This window comes from Coregonus clupeaformis, chromosome 15 (genome assembly GCF_020615455.1).
Source record: "Coregonus clupeaformis isolate EN_2021a chromosome 15, ASM2061545v1, whole genome shotgun sequence".
Lineage (NCBI taxonomy): Eukaryota > Metazoa > Chordata > Actinopteri > Salmoniformes > Salmonidae > Coregonus > Coregonus clupeaformis.
Window position 1 is genome coordinate 35,392,771 of NC_059206.1, and position 21,495 is coordinate 35,414,265.

Here is a 21,495-nt window from a genome sequence, read left to right on the forward strand (position 1 = left end):
GCTGTCCTGCCCCAGATAGAATGGAAACACACCCACACACATACACACAAAGGCAGGTATGGCCTACAAATGTTCTCGGGTGCTGTGTAGGCGTGAGGAGGAGATTGACGATCTGGGCTGGGTTTTGACTGTTTTTTATCAACAATCAAAGGGGATGTTTGACCTGACCTACTGCTCCGTTTTACACAGTGTTCCGCAGTCTTGGCGCGCTTCAAGGCGACTCCGGGGTCATTCTCAAATATCCTTTAGTCTTAATTGAATTATTCAAGCCTCTGGAAAAGGAAAGCTGTGGGAGACATGAGCCTGGAGGACACACGAGCGAGCAGAGGGAGCGACAGCACGAGGGACGGAGAGCTACGTCACAAACCTCTGATGATTTTTACTATGCGTCTCATATCAGAGCAAAAGGTCACGAGGCTTCCTTCACGTCCTCTGCCAAGATCAACCACCACTCTCGGCCTTCCATCTCAAAACGCTCCCCAGTCTTGGAGGGAAAAGAAAGAGGAGGAAGAGGAGGACGAGGAGGAGGAGGGAGAGAAAAAACGTTGGGATGCAGTAGATAATGGAAAAAAGGAGATAAAAGGAAAAGAAAACAGATTTTTCAAATAGTGTCAAGAGAGGCTGTACTGACACGGGGCCACCAGGGGCCACCAGGGACAATAACTGGCATGTGAAATATGCTCCGGGGGACCTACATAAGAAGAGCACCTTTGTCATGACACAGAGGGGAGAGAGGTTGAAGGGGAAACTCTGACATCACTCAGGCATAGTGTGTGTGTGTGTGTGTGTGTGTGTGTGTGTGTGTGTGTGTGTGTGTGTGTGTATGTACACATTCAGGTGATAGATGTGTGGTTTATGGCCCTGGGAGCCCCTCTGGGCTGATACTCGGTCACACTGATTCAGGAGCACTGATCCATCCAGACAGACCTGGGGCTTCAAACAAGCTTTTGTGAGCTCACTAAACCACCTTATGACATTGAGGGACCAATACTTCAACAGATTGGGGCCTTTATATTTTGTTTAGAGGTAATCAGAGCAATGTATACATTTGTTTCTAAAAAGTATACCATCATTGCAAATAGAGATGAACACAAATTGCTGTTGTGACACAACACAACTGATTAATTTCAGCCTGTAGTCATACACTGAGCTCCAGTGTACGTAAACATGCTATGTGCATTCTTGGGACAATATAAGCCTAGTTCCTATTCTCCATGCAACTCCAAAGTCTTCAGCTCTATGGCCAACAAGTTGTCGCGTGATAAGATTTCATCATGGCGGCTTCCATTGCAGTTCGTCCAGACATTCTTCTCGAAGGCCCTTGTGAGAATAGAGACCTTATCTCACCACAGACTTAGAGTCTGGCACAATGCACAGTAATACTCCTTTCAAGTGTTTTTGATATCACTGCCTGATTGCATGCGGAAGTGTGTGCGGAAGTGTGTGTTTGTGTGTGTGTGCTTGTGAATACCTGTGCGTGTGTGTGTTTGTGTCTGAGTGTGTGAGTGTACATGCATGCGTTTCCGCTCTGAAGTTGCTTGTTTTTCGTGCAGTAAAGATACTAGATGAGAGGCCAGATAAATCTAAGATGTTGAAGAAATGCTTGGATTAAACCTTCCAAGAACAATAAATAAAGCAATATAAAACTCAGCAAAAAAAGAAACGTCCCTTTTTCTGGACCCTGTCTTTCAAAGACAATTCGTAAAAATCGCAATAACTACACAGATCTTAATTGTAAAGGGTTTAAACACTGTTTCCCATGCTTGTTCAATGAACCATAAACAATTAATGAACATGCACCTGTGGAACGGTCGTTAAGACACTAACAGCTTACTGACGGTAGGCAATTAAGGTCACAGTTATGAAAACGTAGGACACTAAAGAGGCCTTTCTACTGACTCTGAAAAACACCAAAAGAAAGATGCCCAGGGTCCCTGCTCATCTGCGTGAACGTGCCTTAGGCATGCTGCAAGGAGGCATGAGGACTGCAGATGTGGCCAGGGCAATAAATTGCAACGTCTGTACTGTGAGACGCCTAAGACAGCGCTACAGAGAGACAGGACAGACAGCTGATCGTCCTCCACGTGTAACAACACCTGCACAGGATCGGTACATCCGAACATCACACCTGCGGGACAGGTACAGGATGGCAACAACTGCCCGAGTTACACCAGGAACGCACAATCCCTCCATCAGTGCTCAGATTGTCCGCAATAGGCCGAGAGAGGCTGGACTGAGGGCTTGTAGGCCTGTTGTAAGGCAGGTCCTCACCAGACATCACCGGCAACAACGTCACCTATGGGCACTAACCCACCATCACTGGACCAGACAGGACTGGCAAAAAGATCTTCACTGACGAGTCGCGGTTTTGTCTCACCAGGGGTGATGGTCGGATTCACGCTTATCGTCGAAGGAATGAGCGTTACACCGAGGCCTGTACTCTGGAGGGGGATCGATTTGGAGGTGGAGGGTCCGTCATGGTCTGGGGCAGTGTGTCACAGTATCATTGGACTGAGCTTGTTGTCATTGCAGGCAATCTCAATGCTGTGGTACCCTTCCTGCAGGCTCATCCTGACATGACCCTCCAGCATGACAATGCCACCAGCCATACTGCTCGTTCTGTGCATGATTTCCTGCAAGACAGGAATGTCAGTGTTCTGCCATGGCCAGCGAAGAGCCCGGATCTCAATCCCATTGAGCACGTCTGGGACCTGTTGGATCGGAGGGTGAGGGCTAGGGCCATTCCCCCAGAAATGTCCGGGAACTTGCAGGTGCCTTGGTGGAAGAGTGAGGTAACATCTCACAGCAAGAACTGGCAAATCTGGTGCAGTCCATGAGGAGGAGATGCACTGCAGTACTTAATGCAGCTGGTGTCCACACCAGGTACTAACTGTTACTTTTGATTTTGACCCCTCCCGTTGTTCAGGGACACATTATTCAATTTCTGTTAGTCACATGTCTGTGGAACTTGTTCAGTTTATGTCTCAGTTGTTGAATTTTGTTATGTTCATACAAATATTTACAAATGTTACGTTTGGTGAAAATAAACGCAGTTGACAGTGAGAGGACGTTTCTTTTTTTGCTGAGTTTATATTTCAAGGGGACAGCTGCAATACATTTGAGGTTTCCTACCTATCAAATCTTTAAAAAGTCAAGTGCTATACAGTGAGACCTCACAGATTCATATCATTATGTTGTTTTCTTTGGTACAATGTGCCTAACTCAATGTTCTGCAACTCTACAATGTAAAATTAAGATGTTCATATTAGCACAGCCTCAGACAGAGTGACAAGGAGTTGGTGGCAGTGCCACTTCTATCTCTTCTCTTGAATCAGAAGATCCAATATACAGTGGGGAAAAAAAGTATTTAGTCAGCCACCAATTGTGCAAGTTCTCCCACTTAAAAAGATGAGAGAGGCCTGTAATTTTCATCATAGGTACACGTCAACTATGACAGACAAAATGAGAAAAAGAAATCCAGAAAATCACATTGTAGGATTTTTTATGAATTCATTTGCAAATTATGGTGGAAAATAAGTATTTGGTCACCTACAAACAAGCAAGATTTCTGGCTCTCACAGACCTGTAACTTCTTCTTTAAGAGGCTCCTCTGTCCTCCACTCGTTACCTGTATTAATGGCACCTGTTTGAACTTGTTATCAGTATAAAAGACACCTGTCCACAACCTCAAACAGTCACACTCCAAACTCCACTATGGCCAAGACCAAAGAGCTGTCAAAAGACACCAGAAACAAAATTGTAGACCTGCACCAGGCTGGGAAGACTGAATCTGCAATAGGTAAGCAGCTTGGTTTGAAGAAATCAACTGTGGGAGCAATTATTAGGAAATGGAAGACATACAAGACCACTGATAATCTCCCTCGATCTGGGGCTCCACGCAAGATCTCACCCCGTGGGGTCAAAATGATCACAAGAACGGTGAGCAAATATCCCAGAACCACACGGGGGGACCTAGTGAATGACCTGCAGAGAGCTGGGACCAAAGTAACAAAGCCTACCATCAGTAACACACTACGCCGCCAGGGACTCAAATCCTGCAGTGCCAGACGTGTCCCCCTGCTTAAGCCAGTACATGTCCAGGCCCGTCTGAAGTTTGCTAGAGTGCATTTGGATGATCCAGAAGAGGATTGGGAGAATGTCATATGGTCAGATGAAACCAAAATAGAACTTTTTGGTAAAAATTCAACTTGTCGTGTTTGGAGGACAAAGAATGCTGAGTTGCATCCTAAGAACACCATACCTACTGTGAAGCATGGGGGTGGAAACATCATGCTTTGGGGCTGTTTTTCTGCAAAGGGACCAGGACGACTGATCCGTGTAAAGGAAAGAATGAATGGGGCCATGTATCGTGAGATTGAGTGAAAACCTCCTTCCATCAGCAAGGGCATTGAAGATGAAACGTGGCTGGGTCTTTCAGCATGACAATGATCCCAAACACACCGCCCGGGCAACAAAGGAGTGGCTTCGTAAGAAGCATTTCAAGGTCCTGGAGTGGCCTAGCCAGTCTCCAGATCTCAACCCCATAGAAAATCTTTGGAGGGGAGTTGAAAGTCTGTGTTGCCCAGCGACAGCCCCAAAACATCACTGCTCTAGAGGAGATCTGCATGGAGGAATGGGCCAAAATACCAGCAACAGTGTGTGAAAACCTTGTGAAGACTTACAGAAAACTTTTGACCTGTGTCATTGCCAACAAAGGGTATATAACAAAGTATTGAGAAACTTTTGTTATTGACCAAATACTTATTTTCCACCATAATTTGCAAATAAATTCATTAGAAATCCTACAATGTGATTTTCTGGATTTCTTTTTCTCATTTTGTCTGTCATAGTTGACGTGTACCTATGGTGAAAATTACAGGCCTCTCTCATCTTTTTAAGTGGGAGAACTTGCACAATTGGTGGCTGACTAAATACTTTTTTTCCCCACAGTTTTTTCTGCGATATTATAAGGAATAAGACATAACCCCATTACCTCAATACAGCACAATAACAAGATACACAGCAGACACCCCATCAACCAACAGTTTGTCTCACATTGATGACACGTATGAGAAGTTCCATCACTCCTATGGTTCAGATGTTGACACATCACTTAGCGAGGAGCTCCACTGGCCTAGCCTAGCGTCAATGACTCACTGCTGAGTGATGCACTCATACTGCCAAATCAGACAGTGGAGAGTAAACCTAACATATGTAGGAATATCAGCAAAGACAGTATACATAATTGTAATAATAACAATGGAAACCATTGGTGTCAAACAAAAAGTGCTAAGTCATTTTACCTTAAATCCCCTATACATCTTCCTTAGATACAAGAGGCAGACCTAGGTCGCATACATTTGAGGTTGCTTCTCAAGTATTTGAAAGCATTTGACATACGGTATATACAGTGGGGGAAAAAAGTATTTAGTCAGCCACCAATTGTGCAAGTTCTCCCACTTAAAAAGATGAGAGAGGCCTGTAATTTTCATCATAGGTACACGTCAACTATGACAGACAAAATGAGGAAAAAAAAATCCAGAAAATCACATTGTAGGATTTTTTATGAATTTATTTGCAAATTATGGTGGAAAATAAGTATTTGGTCAATAACAAAAGTTTCTCAATACTTTGTTATATACCCTTTGTTGGCAATGACACAGGTCAAACGTTTTCTGTAAGTCTTCACAAGGTTTTCACACACTGTTGCTGGTATTTTGGCCCATTCCTCCATGCAGATCTCCTCTAGAGCAGTGATGTTTTGGGGCTGTCGCTGGGCAACACGGACTTTCAACTCCCTCCAAAGATTTTCGATGGGGGTTGAGATCTGGAGACTGGCTAGGCCACTCCAGGACCTTGAAATGCTTCTTACGAAGCCACTCCTTCGTTGCCCGGGCGGTGTGTTTGGGATCATTGTCATGCTGAAAGACCCAGCCACGTTTCATCTTCAATGCCCTTGCTGATGGAAGGAGGTTTTCACTCAAAATCTCACGATACATGGCCCCATTCATTCTTTCCTTTACACGGATCAGTCGTCCTGGTCCCTTTGCAGAAAAACAGCCCCAAAGCATGATGTTTCCACCCCCATGCTTCACAGTAGGTATGATGTTCTTTGGATGCAACTCTGCATTCTTTGTCCTCCAAACACGACGAGTTGAGTTTTTACCAAAAAGTTATATTTTGGTTTCATCTGACCATATGACATTCTCCCAATCCTCTTCTGGATCATCCAAATGCACTCTAGCAAACTTCAGACAGGCCTGGACATGTACTGGCTTAAGCAGGGGGACACGTCTGGCACTGCAGGATTTGAGTCCCTGGCGGCGTAGTGTGTTACTGATGGTAGGCTTTGTTACTTTGGTCCCAGCTCTCTGCAGGTCATTCACTAGGTCCACCCGTGTGGTTCTGGGATTTTTGCTCACCGTTCTTGTGATCATTTTGACCCCACAGGGTGAGATCTTGCGTGGAGCCCCAGATCGAGGGAGATTATCAGTGGTCTTGTATGTCTTCCATTTCCTAATAATTGCTCCCACAGTTGATTTCTTCAAACCAAGCTGCTTACCTATTGCAGATTCAGTCTTCCCAGCCTGGTGCAGGTCTACAATTTTGTTTCTGGTGTCGTTTGACAGCTCTTTGGTCTTGGCCATAGTGGAGTTTGGAGTGTGACTGTTTGAGGTTGTGGACAGGTGTCTTTTATACTGATAACAAGTTCAAACAGGTGCCATTAATACAGGTAACAAGTGGAGGACAGAGGAGCCTCTTAAAGAAGAAGTTACAGGTCTATGAGAGCCAGAAATCTTGCTTGTTAGTAGGTGACCAAATACTTATTTTCCACCATAATTTGCAAATAAATTCATTAAAAATCCTACAATGTGATTTTCTGGAATTTTTTTCCTCAATTTGTCTGTCATAGTTGACGTGTACCTATGATGAAAATTACAGGCCTCTCTCATCTTTTTAAGTGGGAGAACTTGCACAATTGGTGGCTGACTAAATACTTTTTTTCCCCACTGTATTTGACCCAAGTCTGGTTTGAGGCTGCAGATACCTGTGGAGCTCCATTGTGGGAACCCTACCTTTAAACTTCAATTTAGCGCTTTACAGTAAAATGGGTTTCTCTGCCTCCCACAGAGAAACTTAACCCTCTCTTGAACATTCCACCTTAACTATCCCTCCAAATCCACTTTTTGGACCTGGCCCAATTTTATCCCGGGGAAATCCGGTCGGAATTCTTTGAAAAAGGATTCTGAGGGGGGAAGGGGGGAGAAGAGAGAGAGAGAGGGGTGAGACGTCCAGACATCCCGGGACCCGCTGCTGCCGCCTCCACTTCCTCTGTCTGCCACTCACCATTATGGTTCATATTAGAGAGCTTATGCAAGGCTCAGTGCTAATGCTGCCCCTTATGGACAGAGAGCAGGCAGGGGATGACGGAGGGAGCGCAGGGCACAGTGGGGCTTTTTGGGAGTGGAGGGGGCCATGGAGACAGAGAGAATGTGTTTTGAGGAGAAGAGGATGAAGAGAGGTGAAGGGGAGAGGGGGGAGGTGTTGTATGTTTTATTCTCAGTAGACAGAGTCTTTAAAATCATACACAGTATTATATTCTTGACAAAATGGGTTTAGGCCATGGAGGGAAAAAAGTCTGAAATGTTTGCACGCATCTGTGAACTCAAACTCACAAACAAAACCAAAAACCTCCCCCAAAACAATCCGCACACGGAGGCGATCTAAAACAATTACCATTGGAGCACACAGCCATTTCTCAGAAATACCTAGGACGTGTATTCTACATCCCCAATCTGGTATTGCTGGCAAAAAGAAAACAGAAAACCTCCAAGTCAAGCAGTCAGAGCTGAGAAAACAACAGAGTTCTCTGAGAAGAGGTGAAGGGGTTGTCTTCTCAGGGCTAGAGCAACAGTGGACTTGACAGGAGATGAGCAGGGCCATGGGGCCACAGGGGTAAGAGCATAGGAGAACATAGGGGATATAAGTGTTAAGGAGAAGGCCAGAACGGGGGGCAGGGGTCCCAGTGAAAAGGGGGCGTAGGGGGCAGCTGCCATCTCCCTCCCGGGCTGGGGAGTCCCGTCACGTCAGAGCAGAGGTGGCCTTTGATACCCTGACAGGCCAGAGGACCCAGGTCAGGGAGAGGATTAGCCTATGGGCCAGGGGGTCTCAGAAGGCTAGGGTCACTCACTCCCACCCGCCATCACCCCCACTAACCCTCCTCTCAGCCCACCCGTAACCACTCCATGATTTACCCCCAACCAGTCCAACATTCCACCTCTCTCCCTCTCCTCTTCATCCCACCCCCTGCTCACCCCCTTCATAACTCACCCCCACTAGCCTGACCTCCCACCCCTCACCCTCTCATACATCCAACCCTGAATGGATATAGGGAGCCAGGGAGGCCTCTACTCCCGCTAATGTGCCCCATTTCAGAGGAAGGGCAGTGGGCTGAGTGTGGGAGGTCAGCCCTCTGTCTATGGAAACAGGCCAGGGGAGCCAGTGAACCATGATGATCCAGCAAACTAACTATGGGTCAATCAAAACACTCCAGCAGAAAAACCATGGGTCAACCACAACACTTCCGCCGACTTCAAAACATGTCAAAAGATCTGAGTGACCCCCAAACTGTTCCTCAACCACCCCTATCTAATCTCTCTGTGTGTGTGTGTGTGTGTGTGTGTGTGTGTGTGTGTGTGTGTGTGTGTGTGTGTGTGTGTGTGTGTACAATTGACTCTCCTATGATGAGGAATCCTTTGCTGTGAGTTGACCTGGACCTTTCTCTCTGGGAATGAGGTCAAACTCCTCTTACACAACAAAAGAGTTAGCCAACACTGGCTATCACCATAAAGATCCACCCAAGGCCATTGAAATGCAACAAGACCATAGACCACAATGCACCACCAATAGACACTCACAATTGACATTCTACTAGCTTCAGAGCTTCAAGAGCAATTGCTGTGGCCACAATTCCACTATGTACACTAGTGCTTGCGCTAGCACATTACAATTACATCTTGTCATGAAGTTTATTCATCATTTATTAATCATTATTCCCACATTTGTAAATGTTAGTAAGTTAGTTATTCACACATTTATAACAACTTTTAAAGTATGCAATAATGGCCTCCCAAGTGTCGCAGCGGTCTAAGGCACTGCAGTGCTTGAGGCGTCACTACAGATCCGTGTTCGATCCCGGGCTGTGTCGCAGCCGGCAGCGACCGGGAGACCCCTGAGATGACGCACAATTGGCCCAGCATCGTCCGGGTTAGGGGAGGGTTTGGCCGGCCGGGATGTCCTTGTCCCATTGCGCTCTAGCGACTCCTGCGGTGGGCCGGGCGCATGCGCGCTGACACGGTCCCCAGTTGTACGGTGTTTCCTCCAACACATTGGTGCGGCAGGCTTCTGGGATAAGCGAGCAGTGTGACGCATGGCTCTCGACCTTCGCCTCTCCCGAGTCCGTACGGGAGTTGCAGCGATGGGACAAGACTGTAACTACCAATTGGATATCACGAAATTGGGGAGAAAAAAGTTGACAACGATTTAAGAGATCATTCACAATATGTTTAATATACACTACCGTTCAAAAGTTTGGGGTCACTTAGAAATGTCCTTGTTTTCGAAAGAAAATCAATTTTTTTGTCCATTAAAATAACATCAAATTGATCAGAAATACAGTGTAGACATTGTTAATGTTGTAAATGGCTATTGTAGCTGGAAACGCCTGATTTTTAATGGAATATCTACATAGTCCTGTGTTCCAATGGCACGTTGTGTTTGCTAATCCAAGTTTATCATTTTAAAAGGCTAATTCATCATTAAAAAACCCTTTTGCGATTATGTTAGCACAGCTGAAAACTGTTGTGCTGATTAAAGAAGCAATAAAACTGGCCTTCTTGAGACTAGTTGAGCATCTGGAGCATCAGTGTCACGCCCTGACTCATGGGACTCTTGTATGTTGAGTCAGGGTGTGGATATTCTATGTTGTATTTTCTATGTTGGCATTCTATGTTGTGTGTTTCTATGTTTGGCCGGGTGTTATTCCCAATCAGAGGCAGCTGTCGCTCGTTGTCTCTGATTGGGGATCATACTTAGGCTGTCTATTGGCAATCACTAGTTGTGGGATCTTTTTCCATGTTAGAGGCTTGTATTGTGTTTAGCCTTAGGACTTCACGTGTCGTTGGTTTGTTGTTTTGTTCGTGTGTTTATCGGTGAAATAAACATGTACGCATTTCACGCTGCGCCTTGGTCTGACCCGTCCTTCAATGAACGTGACAGAAGATCCCACCAAACACGGACCAAGCAGATTGCCCAGGAGCAGACATCCTGGACATGGGAGGAGATCCTGGACGGAAAGGGATCCTGGACATGGGAGGAGATTCAGGCTGGGATGGATCGCCGTCCTTGGGAGGAGACAGTGGAGGCCCGGTTTAGAGAGGAGCAACGGCAACGCATAAGGCGCCGGCCGAGGAGGAAGCCCGAGAGAGCCCCAATAAAAAAATTGGGGGGGGCTAAAAGGGTGGTCGGGGATCGATGGAGAAGAGCCCCGACCACTGCACTCGTGGGGGCTCAGGGAGGAGTCCTCACGGGAGGAGGACTGGGCGCGTAGAGTGAAAGACTGGTACAGTCGGAGATCTCGAACGTCAGTTCCCAGTCCGGTACACCTCGTGCCTGCGTCTTGCACCAAGCTAGTGGTGCGTGTGCCCAGTCCGGCCCGGCCCGTTCCTGTTCCTCGCACCAAGCCGGTGGTGCGTGTCGCTAGCCTGGTATGGCCCGTTCCTGCTCCCCGCACCAAGCCAGTGGTGCGTGTTCCCAGTCTGGCCCGGCCCGTTCCTGTTCCTCACACCAAGCCAGTGGTGCGTGTCACCAGTCCAGCCGGGCCCGTGCCTGCTCCTCGCACCAGACCAGTGGTGCGTGTGTCCAGTCCGGCACGGCCCGTGCCCGTTTCACCGGTGCCTGGTCCGGCACCGGTCAGCTGCTCCACTCCGGAGCCAGAGCAGTCCGCTCCACCGGTGCCCAGTCCAGCTCCGGTCAGCGGATCCACTCCGGAATCAGAGCAGTCCGCTCCACCGGGGTCCAGTCCAGCTCCGGTCAGCAGCACCAGTCCGGAGCCAGAGTAGTCCGCTCCACCGTTGCTCAGTCCAGCTCCGGTCAGCGGCTCCAGTCCAGACCCAGACGTCAGCCCCTCTCCAGGTTCGGGGTCTCCCACACCAGGGTCCAGACAGGGCTTGGTACTTCGTGGGAGGAAGGAGAGGGGAAGCAGCGCGCCGAGGACCAGACCAGGAGCGCAACAGGGAGGCTGAGAGAATGTGGTCGTCACGCCCGGAGCCGGACCCTTCCCTGTCATGTCAGGTTGGTGCGGTGTGATTCCCAATCAGAGGCAGCTGTCGCTCGTTGTCTCTGATTGGGGGTCATACTTAGGCAGCCTATTGGCAATCACTAGTTGTGGGATCTTGTTCCGTGTTAGAGGCTTGTATTGTGTTTAGCCTTAGGACTTCACGTGTCGTTGGTTTGTTGTTTTGTTCATGTGTTTATCGGTGAAATAAACATGTACGCATTTCACGCTGCGCCTTGGTCTGACCCGTCCTTCAACGAACGTGACGATCAGCAATTATGAGTTCGATTACAGGCTCGAAATGGCCAGAAACAAATAACTTTCTTCTGAAACTCATCGGTCTATTCTTGTTTTGAGAAATGAAGGTTATTCCATGCAAGAAATTGCCAAGAAACTGAACATCTCGTACAGCGCTGTGTACTACTCCCTTCACAGAACAGCGCAAACTGGCTCTAACCAGAATAGAAAGAGGAGTGGGGGGCCCCGGTGCACAACTGAGCAAGAGGAAAAATACATTAGAGTGTCTAGATTGAGAAACAGACGCCTCACAGGTCCTCAACTGGCAGCTTCATTAAATAGTACCCGCAAAACACCAGTCTCAACGTCAACAGTGAAGAGGCGACTCCGGGATGCTGACCTTCTAGGCAGAGTTGCAAAGAAAAAGCCATATCTCAGACTGGCCAATAAAAAGAAAAGATTAAGATGGGCAGTCTGAGATATGGCTTTTTCTTTGCAACTAAAATAGCCATTTACAACATTAACAATGTCTACACTGTATTTCTGATCAATTTGATTGTTATTTAAATGGCCAAAATAATTGCTTTTCTTTCGAAAACAAGGACATTTCTAAATGACCCCAAACTTTTGAATGGTAGTGTAGGTCCTTATAAACCATTTACTAATCATTAGTAAAGTGTTTTTGTGGGGTCTAATCTAAAGTGAGGGCTATTTATACTTTATAAATACGTCATAAATATTTTTAATGGCCAGTGTTATTTCTCACAAAAATATAGATATGCCATTGGTAGACATTCCAGCAGTACCCAACGCTCCTTAACCGATGTCTGTGCCCCTGTGGAAATATAATTAGCATAATAAAACAATCCCCATCAAAATCCGTCTGTTTAAGTTAGATATGTCTGTTTTTTGCATGGGCTGCGTCTCAATCCACCGCATCCGCCGATGTCGGCCTCCTGCATCTGTGGTGGAAAGTGGCAGAACTACAGCGCAGTTTGTCAGACCAGGAGACCCGAAAATCAGTCTTCTTATGAAAACATAGCGTCTGAATGGTTTGGGCTACAAACTAATATGACCACTCTATGGGAAAATGAGTGTTCTCGGTTTTGCTCTCCATTTTGCTCTACGACCCCACAAGTGTCACAGGACTCGTCTGAAGGTAACCCGGGCCGAAAAATGAATGGAAGGGAATGGGGCATTTACACGTCAAAGGTATACAGATAATTCCACTATAAAAATTAAAATAATAATCAGACTTTCTTATATCTCTCAGGTAAAGGACAGACCTTTCAGAACATACTCCTTTTGATTTATTTTTGGACTATCTGTTTTTCCATGTATGAATCTGTTATTAAATGTGTTTTTAGGGGCTAATAGCAGTAAGGCCAAATTCAATGTTTCATCAAATAATTTTATTTTATTTAATTTTTTATACCTACAGGGGTCCTAAAATTCAAAAATAAAATAGCTAAATGGTCCTTGGTATGACCATCTTAAAACAATTCCATATGTTAGCTTAGTAGGAACCCATCCCGGGCCCTTAGACCATAAGGGGATGTTTTAAGTTCTCAAAATAGCCTGGAGCATATCATTGGTAAAAGAATAAGCACACAACACAGGATGTTTAAGGAAATATATTTTCACAAAAACTGTTGTAAAACAACTGCTGCAAAGACATGAGGAAGAGTTGTAATGCAAATGTTTTGCCAATTTTGTCAACCTTGTGAACCCGAACGAATCATAAAACAGGGAGATGTAGCTGGCCGGACCAGCCAGTTTTTCTCAAGTGGATTTTTATCCATTCATTACTACTGATATGTGATTGACATTTAGAGGTATTTGCAGGTAGAAATGTTACATGTATAACCTTTAAATGCTTCCAGTGCTTCAGTATTTTAACCACATACTTTTTTCATACTTTGCTTTGTTTGGCTGCCCTTTTACTGGGCCTTTAATGGTAGTAACTCTTTAAATGTAATTAGGATAGTTCAGCAAAATTAGGTATTCAGATATTTGTTTCCTTACTTCATAAGCAGTCTATGAACTACTCGAAGAAGTGACTGCAATCCACACTTTGGGTTTGGTAGAAAAGTCACTGCCAACAAACGCTAATGTAAGCATTTTCGGAGGAAAAACATGACTTTACTCAGCATAGAGTGTATATGAAGTTACACATCACACTACTACAACAGTGTTACTGTTTTGGAATGAAATGTTTAATATATTTTCTTAAACATCCTCTGTATTGTGTGCTTATTGTTTAACCATTGATATGTTCCAGGGGCCATTTTGAGACCCTGGACGGAGCAGGACCTGATGATTGAGCATCAGGTACTGCTGGAATGTCCATCTCTTTGTGAGAAATAACACTCAGCATTCAAAACATTTATAAAGTATTTATAAAGTATAAATAGCCCTCACTTTAGACTCTGCAAAAAGACTTTACTAATGATAAGTAACTGGTTTATAAGGACCTATATTAAACATCTTATGAATGATCTTATGAAACATTATGACATACTTGAAAATATGTTTATGAATGTGTGAATAACTAGCTTACTAACATTTACAAATGTGGGAGTAATGATTAATAAATGAATAAACTATTTACTAATACATTATAAATGCTTTATTACAAGGTGTTATTATAATGTGCTACGCGCAGGCATACCCTCTATATCTTGCATAACAAGCATACTCACCCTAACGTGTCTTATCACCCACTTTCCTTCTTATGTGAACCATGCTGACAGCACGATAGTGAAATTGCAGAACACATGGCCACGCCACGGAGAGGGCTACCTTTATCTAGTCAGCACATTCCACGAAAGCACAAAACTCTGACACGTGCACAGATAATGCCATCAACAAGACATTTGTTTACCCCAGCAACTCCCCCCAAAATTTGGCAAGCAATAAATGACCTTTGACTAGAGAAGTGGGTGTTGGGCAGTGGATTTGAAACCATCAAACTGGTGGTGGCCCACCAATACGCCTGGGGGTGTTTGAAAAGAACACATTGAAACGTCATGACATTTATAATTATAGGAGACATTTTCACTGAGGTTTCTAATTTGGGATTTGAAAATAAATTTCTTCCGACCCCAAAACACTAACTGCAAAACATTTCTGAGATCGTCAAAATCGTCAAAAACACTTAATTCTACAGGTGCCAGAGAGAGGGGAGGTAGGCTGAGGCCCATCCCAGAGGGGAGATATACTGAGCCCACAGCCCAGATCTCTGGTGCCTGGCTGGGGTAGACAGAGCATGGGCCAGGAAGACCACACCAGCTGCTCCTCTGGACACAGGCAGGCGGGCAGGCAGGGCCCAGGCTTAAATCAGCCTGCAGCTGCAGCGCTTGCCTCAGCATATTAACTTTGGCTCCGCTTTACACCCTGACCAAGAACAACTTGGTGCAAAAATATGATTTTTTTCCCCCACACAGGGTCAATGAGGAGATTGGGCTCGGGATCAGATTAATTGGCAGTGTGAAGAGATAATGCTTACTCTGCCATTTCTCACCCATTAACCAGAGAACGCAATCCTGGTGTATCATTAACCTACGTTAGGCCAATACAGTACAACCCACACAGGTCGCTTGTAATTGACAGTAAACAGCTAACCACCCGGTCTGGTTCCTCACCTGTCAGTGTATCGCCTGGCAGGGTTGTTCAACACCACGCCGTGGGGGGCATGGGAGAATGGTGGCTGGCGCAGCAGTCGGTAGCGGAGCGGCTGGCAGTAGCAACACAGCAGGCAGTTGGGCTTAGACGCCAGCAGGGTAGCATCAATCTCCAGGTGCTGCTCCATGGTGAAGAACTGCACGCCGTACACCTCCTCCTCCACGTCCAGCTTCAGCGTCAGCGGCGTGTCACAGAACACGTTACTAGGGCCCAACGAAAGGTTGTTTCCACTGACGGTCAGGAGCAGGATGTTGTGGATGGCAGGAAGGGCTGTCTCCTCGGGGCTGAAGAAGGTGACCCACACAGTGAGGGAGTCGGGCACCAATGGGTGCGGGAACTCTAGCTGGAGCATGCAGCCCTGCAGGGGGCACTCGGACAGCCCCACGGCCCCCTGCTCGATGCCGGCGTTGGGGCTCCAGGTGCGCACGCTGGGCTCACACGCCTGCTCCACGTCTGGAGGTCCTGGGGGTCAAAAGAACAGAGGTACAGCAGATCAGACATAACATATAAATAACTATAAAGGAAATACACACTCAGACACAACAAACACATACAGTGAGGGAAAAAAGTATTTCATCCCCTGCTGATTTTGTACGTTTGCCCACTTACAAAGACATGATCAGTCTATAATTTTAATGGTAGGTTTATTTGAACAGTGAGAGACAGAATAACAACAAACAAATCCAGAAAAACGCATGTAAAAAATGTTATGAATTGATATGCATTTTAATGAGGGAAATAAGTATTTGACCCCTCTGCAAAACATGACTTAGTACTAGGTGGCAAAACCCTTGTTGGCAATCACAGAGGTCAGACGTTTCTTGTAGTTGGCCACCAGGTTTGCACACATCTCAGGAGGGATTTTGTCCCACTCCTCTTTGCAGATCTTCTCCAAGTCATTAAGGTTTCGAGGCTGACGTTTGGCAACTCAAACCTTCAGCTCCCTCCACAGATTTTCTATGGGATTAAGGTCTGGAGACTGGCTAGGCCACTCCAGGACCTTCATGTGCTTCTTCTTGAGCCACTCCTTTGTTGCTTTGGCCATGTGTTTTGGGTCATTGTCATGCTAGAATACCCATCCACGACCCATTTTCAATGCCCTGGCAGAGGGAAGGAGGTTCTCACCCAAGATTTGACAGTACATGGCCCCGTCCATCGTCCCTTTGATGCGGTGAAGTTGTCCTGTCCCCTTAGCAGAAAAACACCCCCAAAGCATAATGTTTCCACCTCCATGTTTGACGGTGGGGATGGTGTTCTTGGGGTCATAGTCAGCATTCCTCCTCCTCCAAACACAGCGAGTTCAGTTGATGCCAAAGAGCTCGATTTTGGTCTCATCTGACCACAACACTTTCACCCAGTTCTCCTCTGAATCATTCAGATGTTCATTGGCAAACTTCAGACGGCCCTGTATATGTGCTTTCTTGAGCAGGGGGACCTTGCGGGCACTGCAGGATTTCAGTCCTTCACGGCGTAGTGTGTTACCAATTGTTTTCTTGGTGACTATGGTCCCAGCTGCCTTGAGATCATTGACAAGATCCTCCCGTGTAGTTCTGGGCTGATTCCTCCCACCTCCACAAGGTGAGATCTTGCATGGAGCCCCAGGCCGAGGGAGATTGACAGTTATTTTGTGTTTCTTCCATTTGCGAATAATCGCACCAACTGTTGTCACCAATATTCCAGCCTTGTGTAGGTCTACAATCTTGCCCCTGACATCCTTGGAGAGCTCTTTGGTCTTGGCCATGGTGGAGAGTTTGGAATCTGATTGATTGATTGCTTCTGTGGACAGGTGTCTTTTATACAGGTAACAAACTGAGATTAGGAGCACTCCCTTTAAGAGTGTGCTCCTAATCTCAGCTCGTTACCTGTATAAAAGACACCTGGGAGCCAGAAATCTTTCTGATTGAGAAGGGGTCAAATACTTATTTCCCTCATTAAAATGCAAATCAATTTATAAAATTTTTGACATGCGTTTTTCTGGATTTCTTAGTTGTTATTCTGTCTCTCACTGTTCAAATAAACCTACCATTAAAATTATAAACTGATCATTTCTTTGTCAGTGGGCAAACGTAAAAAATCAGCAGGGGATCAAAAAATTTTTTCCCTCACTGTATCAGACTAAATGAAATACAATAGAAAACAAAGGTTAGGTCAATGCATTTGCAAACATGACCATGTGTGGTTGTTTGAATTAGTTTACAGGCAAGGAAGAGCTGCAGGTGCATGAACCCCTAGTAGGGGGAAGTGCTGTCGATAAAATACAAAAATAAAGAATGTGTATATAGAACAGTGGTATGACTGACTACAAATGGCTGTTGTCAGTGAAGTATCATGGCTGAATGAGTATTTGGCTTTTCTCAGCAATGGACTGCATGCGACAGACATGGGACTGAGTTCATTGTCAGTAAAGCAGGGGAGGCAGCAGACAAGCTGCCTGTGTTCCTCCTGAGAGAGGCCCTGCACAGGGTTCTCACTTCAGTGGCAGTCATTACAACACCAAACAGCACTCCTCCAGCCATATTTGGAGTCCAAAGCTACCTCGTATTATCCAGAGTGACGTATACCAACATTCATCAAGCGCTTTGAAAAGCCAGCGTTATGGGAGACACTGTGTTCTCCCTGTTTTCCTTTTGTGCACTTCCAAACTGGCAACCGACAAACCCATTTGCTAACCTCAATTCTGGGCACTGCACAAAATTCCAGTGTTTAATCAAGTGAGCACTGAATTCGGTTTCCAGGCCACATTATCTCAACACATTTATTATTGTAAGTGTGTGTGTGGCCAGAGTAGAGGTAACTTTGAAAAAAAGGAGAGAAAAGAAACTGAGGAACTGAGATACTCAGAGTTTTGCACCCAGCCTCTCTCTCTCATAATGTGCCCCTCACATTCTGTGGGGAGTTTTTCATTGACTTTTTGAGGAAAGGAGTTTTAGCCACCGAAAATATTTTGTAATGTCAGCTGTTATGATGGGCTGTCCTCCTGCTCTATAACTCCTACTACGGACGCCAGAGGTTCGAGATTTACGATGACACAGGATGGGGATGTCATCCATCATAAGATCATCTATAGAGTAAGTAAAACATATGCATAAAGATTATATGCAACCATGGCAAGACCCAGGTCTATTTTTCAACACTGTAGAATTACAAGTACAGTAATTTTGAGTATTACAGATTTTATCCTTAAAATCCAACCAAGACAGCACCTTTTCATTAGGGTTAAATCTACTCTCTGGTACAAAAACAGCTCTATAGCGTTTGACCTAGCCTTGCCTCCCAGGCTGCTGAAAGGCCCTCAAGGTGTTCAGATAATCCAAACCTGGCCTTTGAATAGGAGGCCTTGCTTTCTCACTTGATTTGCTAATCCCATGTGGGTATCAACCTGTCTAGGAGATCGCTTGTTCTAGGAAAGGGGGAAAGAGACATTGGGAGGAATTCCAGCTTAATTGCAATAGGGTTGAATGTGTAGTGTTTCGCCCTCTGGCATCATGTGGGAATCAGACAGTGTGGAATTGTGGAGCGCGTAGAAACAGGGGACTGGAATGAACTTGGATACGGATAGATAAACATAGAGGGATATGTCCGTGCATGCACTCTGCTTTCTAAGAAAGGGGCCTTCCTCTCCGTCATAAGTCACACTCTCTATAACAAACTCACAACAGACTGACTTGCACTGAAGTAACCATTGTCCTCAGAAGAGGCTGGTGGGAGGAGCAATAGGAGGACAGGCTCATTGTAATGGCTGGAATGGAATAAATGAAATGGAGTCAAACACACAACAGACTGACTGACTTGCACTGAAGTAACTTTCGTTACTTGTATTCATGCCATGACCTCTAACTAGAGGCCATGAGAGGAACCACAATGGAAATATGTCTTGCTCACTTGTGTTTTGTCCCTTGAGAGCCTTACTGTGTCATCTGTGTGAACCTCCCGAGTGGCGCAGTGGTCTAAGGCACTGCATCGCAGTGCTAGCTGTGCCACTAGAGATCCTGGTTCGAATCCAGGCTCTGTCGTAGCCGGCCGCGACCGGGAGACCCATGGGGCGGCGCACAATTGGCCCAGCGTCATCCAGGGTAGGGGAGGGAATGGCCGGCAGGGATGTAGCTCAGTTGATAGAGCATGGCGTTTGCAACGCCAAGGTTGTGGGTTCGATTCCCACAGGGGGTATCAAAAAATAATAATGTATGCACTAACTAACTGTAAGTCGCTCTGGATAAGAGCGTCTGCTAAATGACGTAAATGTAAATGTAAATGTAACACAGTCATAGCTGTATGACAGCATATATCTTTCAATTGATACATGAAATGAATCAACGATTCCTCATAGCAGTCAATCTTTAAGAACTTCCTCTAGTCTAGAAGGCCAATAAACGTCAGTCAGTCATTCATTCATTCATTCCATCTCTCTGCATATAATATCTGCAGTCTAAACAGTTGGCGTGGGTGACAGGGGTGAGGGATGGAGAACGTGGTGGGAAGGGTGAGTGATGGGGAAAGCAGAGGGCCTGAAGGAGGGGTGGTGACACTGACAGCCCAGCTCCTCTCCCTCGCCTGGGGACTTTGCAGATATTTCCTTCGGCACACATCCACCAGTCCTCTCCTTCTTTTCCAGATCAACCTCGCTGGCCTCCACTCAACATCCCAATGTTGAAAAAAACACAACCTTGTCCTGGCGTGCAGATGCTTTTATATAGTGCAACTCTTTTATAGGATATCGGAGGGAATTCCTGTGACATTATACAATGAAATGAACCGGAACACTGAATTGGAATGTTCTGGGTTCTAGGTTCCACTGTGATTCATTATTGCTAAGAGTTTCGCCAAGAAGCCAAACGAGAAACAAGCAATGTCATTAAGACATTCTAAAAGCGTGAGTAGCTTTTGGAACATTTGGAGCGTTGCAGCAGTAAAAACATTGTTGGATTTGAAAATATGCTACTGAGGAATTGGAAAGTTTTGGAGATGGAACAGGCCATCGGTCAATGCAATCGGGCACGCGGCAGGGGAGTATTTTCTAATATTTTGCGTCATACGCAATGCAACAAGGTCCTGGCCAAGGTTCTGGCTGATTTGTCATTTGTATTGTATTGCCTTCAGGGAGTATCGCTTAAACTGAGGTAGCGCGCGTCAGGATTGATATTCTCCAGAATAAGTGTGTTTATGAGTGTGTGAGCGTACAGTACATGCATGACTGCACATTCTCTGTTAGTCTCTGTATGCATCCATGTCTCTATCCAATCCCTCTCCATCAACAAGTCATTATCTCATGAGTATCATTAAAGTGCTAGTGGAGATAAAGCAGGGGAAGCTGTTCTTTCTCTTCAGGTACTTTGTGTCTGAACCCTGTCGCCCTGAGTCCCTGCAGTGTGCAGCACTGACAGCAATGGAGCAGAGCCCAGTGAGTTGTTCTCCAAGACAGACAGTGAGAGCACACACACTCACCAAACACACACTGCATCACATAATGCAGTGAGGCTTGACACTGCCCCGCCTTCAAAGGAGGCCGCTGTTAATGAAAGCATGACCCTGACATCTGGGCCAGTCAGACAGGAACACTTGGCGATGCACGGCTTGGTGCAGCAAGCACATATACACATTAATACGCACACTGACAAATGCCATGTGTGCACACACACAGACAATTTACAAGACCCTCATTGAACAAACCCTCTCCAGATACACACACACATACAAACAGAGACCTATACATGTGTGCACTCGTGACTTTGCACACACATCCCAGGTCCTTCACGTCCATCCACACACACTCCTGCTTACAATCAGCTGCAGGATCCTCCTCCTGAATGTCACAAACCACATGCAATTCGCTTAACTATCTTGGGTGGTTTCCACATAGTTTCTCCAATCCACATGCTTTCTTCCCTCTCTTTTTTCATGCTCTGGTTTTCTCTTCCCCCAGCCATATTTTTCATGGGTATAGAGCAGTAAAGATTTACGAGGGGTGCTCCAGCTCTCTTTCTGACCATGCCAGGGTTTCCTAGCTACAGAAGTGTTGGAACACGAGCCAGGGGACTGACAGGTGTCAGGCGTGTTACAGACGCACACACGCACACATATATGCCTGTACACACCTATTCACACACACACACACACATGCCTGGACATGCCCACTGTCCCTTGCACGCACGCACACACACACCAATACATATTCAACCTCTCAGCCACCGATTCAACTACACACATACACACTACGTTAACACATGCCGACATACACAGAC

The 21,495-nt window shown here is 45.9% G+C and overlaps 1 protein-coding gene across 1 annotated transcript in view; it reads right to left on the reverse strand.

The window, feature by feature from the left end:
• LOC121582490 (pappalysin-1-like) overlaps positions 1-21,495 on the reverse strand; it is a 119,914-nt gene that overhangs the window by 70,171 nt on the left and 28,248 nt on the right. The window contains exon 7 of the mRNA XM_041898308.1: positions 15,217-15,718. Coding sequence (XP_041754242.1) covers positions 15,217-15,718 — 502 coding nt within the window. The remainder of the gene's footprint in view (positions 1-15,216; positions 15,719-21,495) is intronic.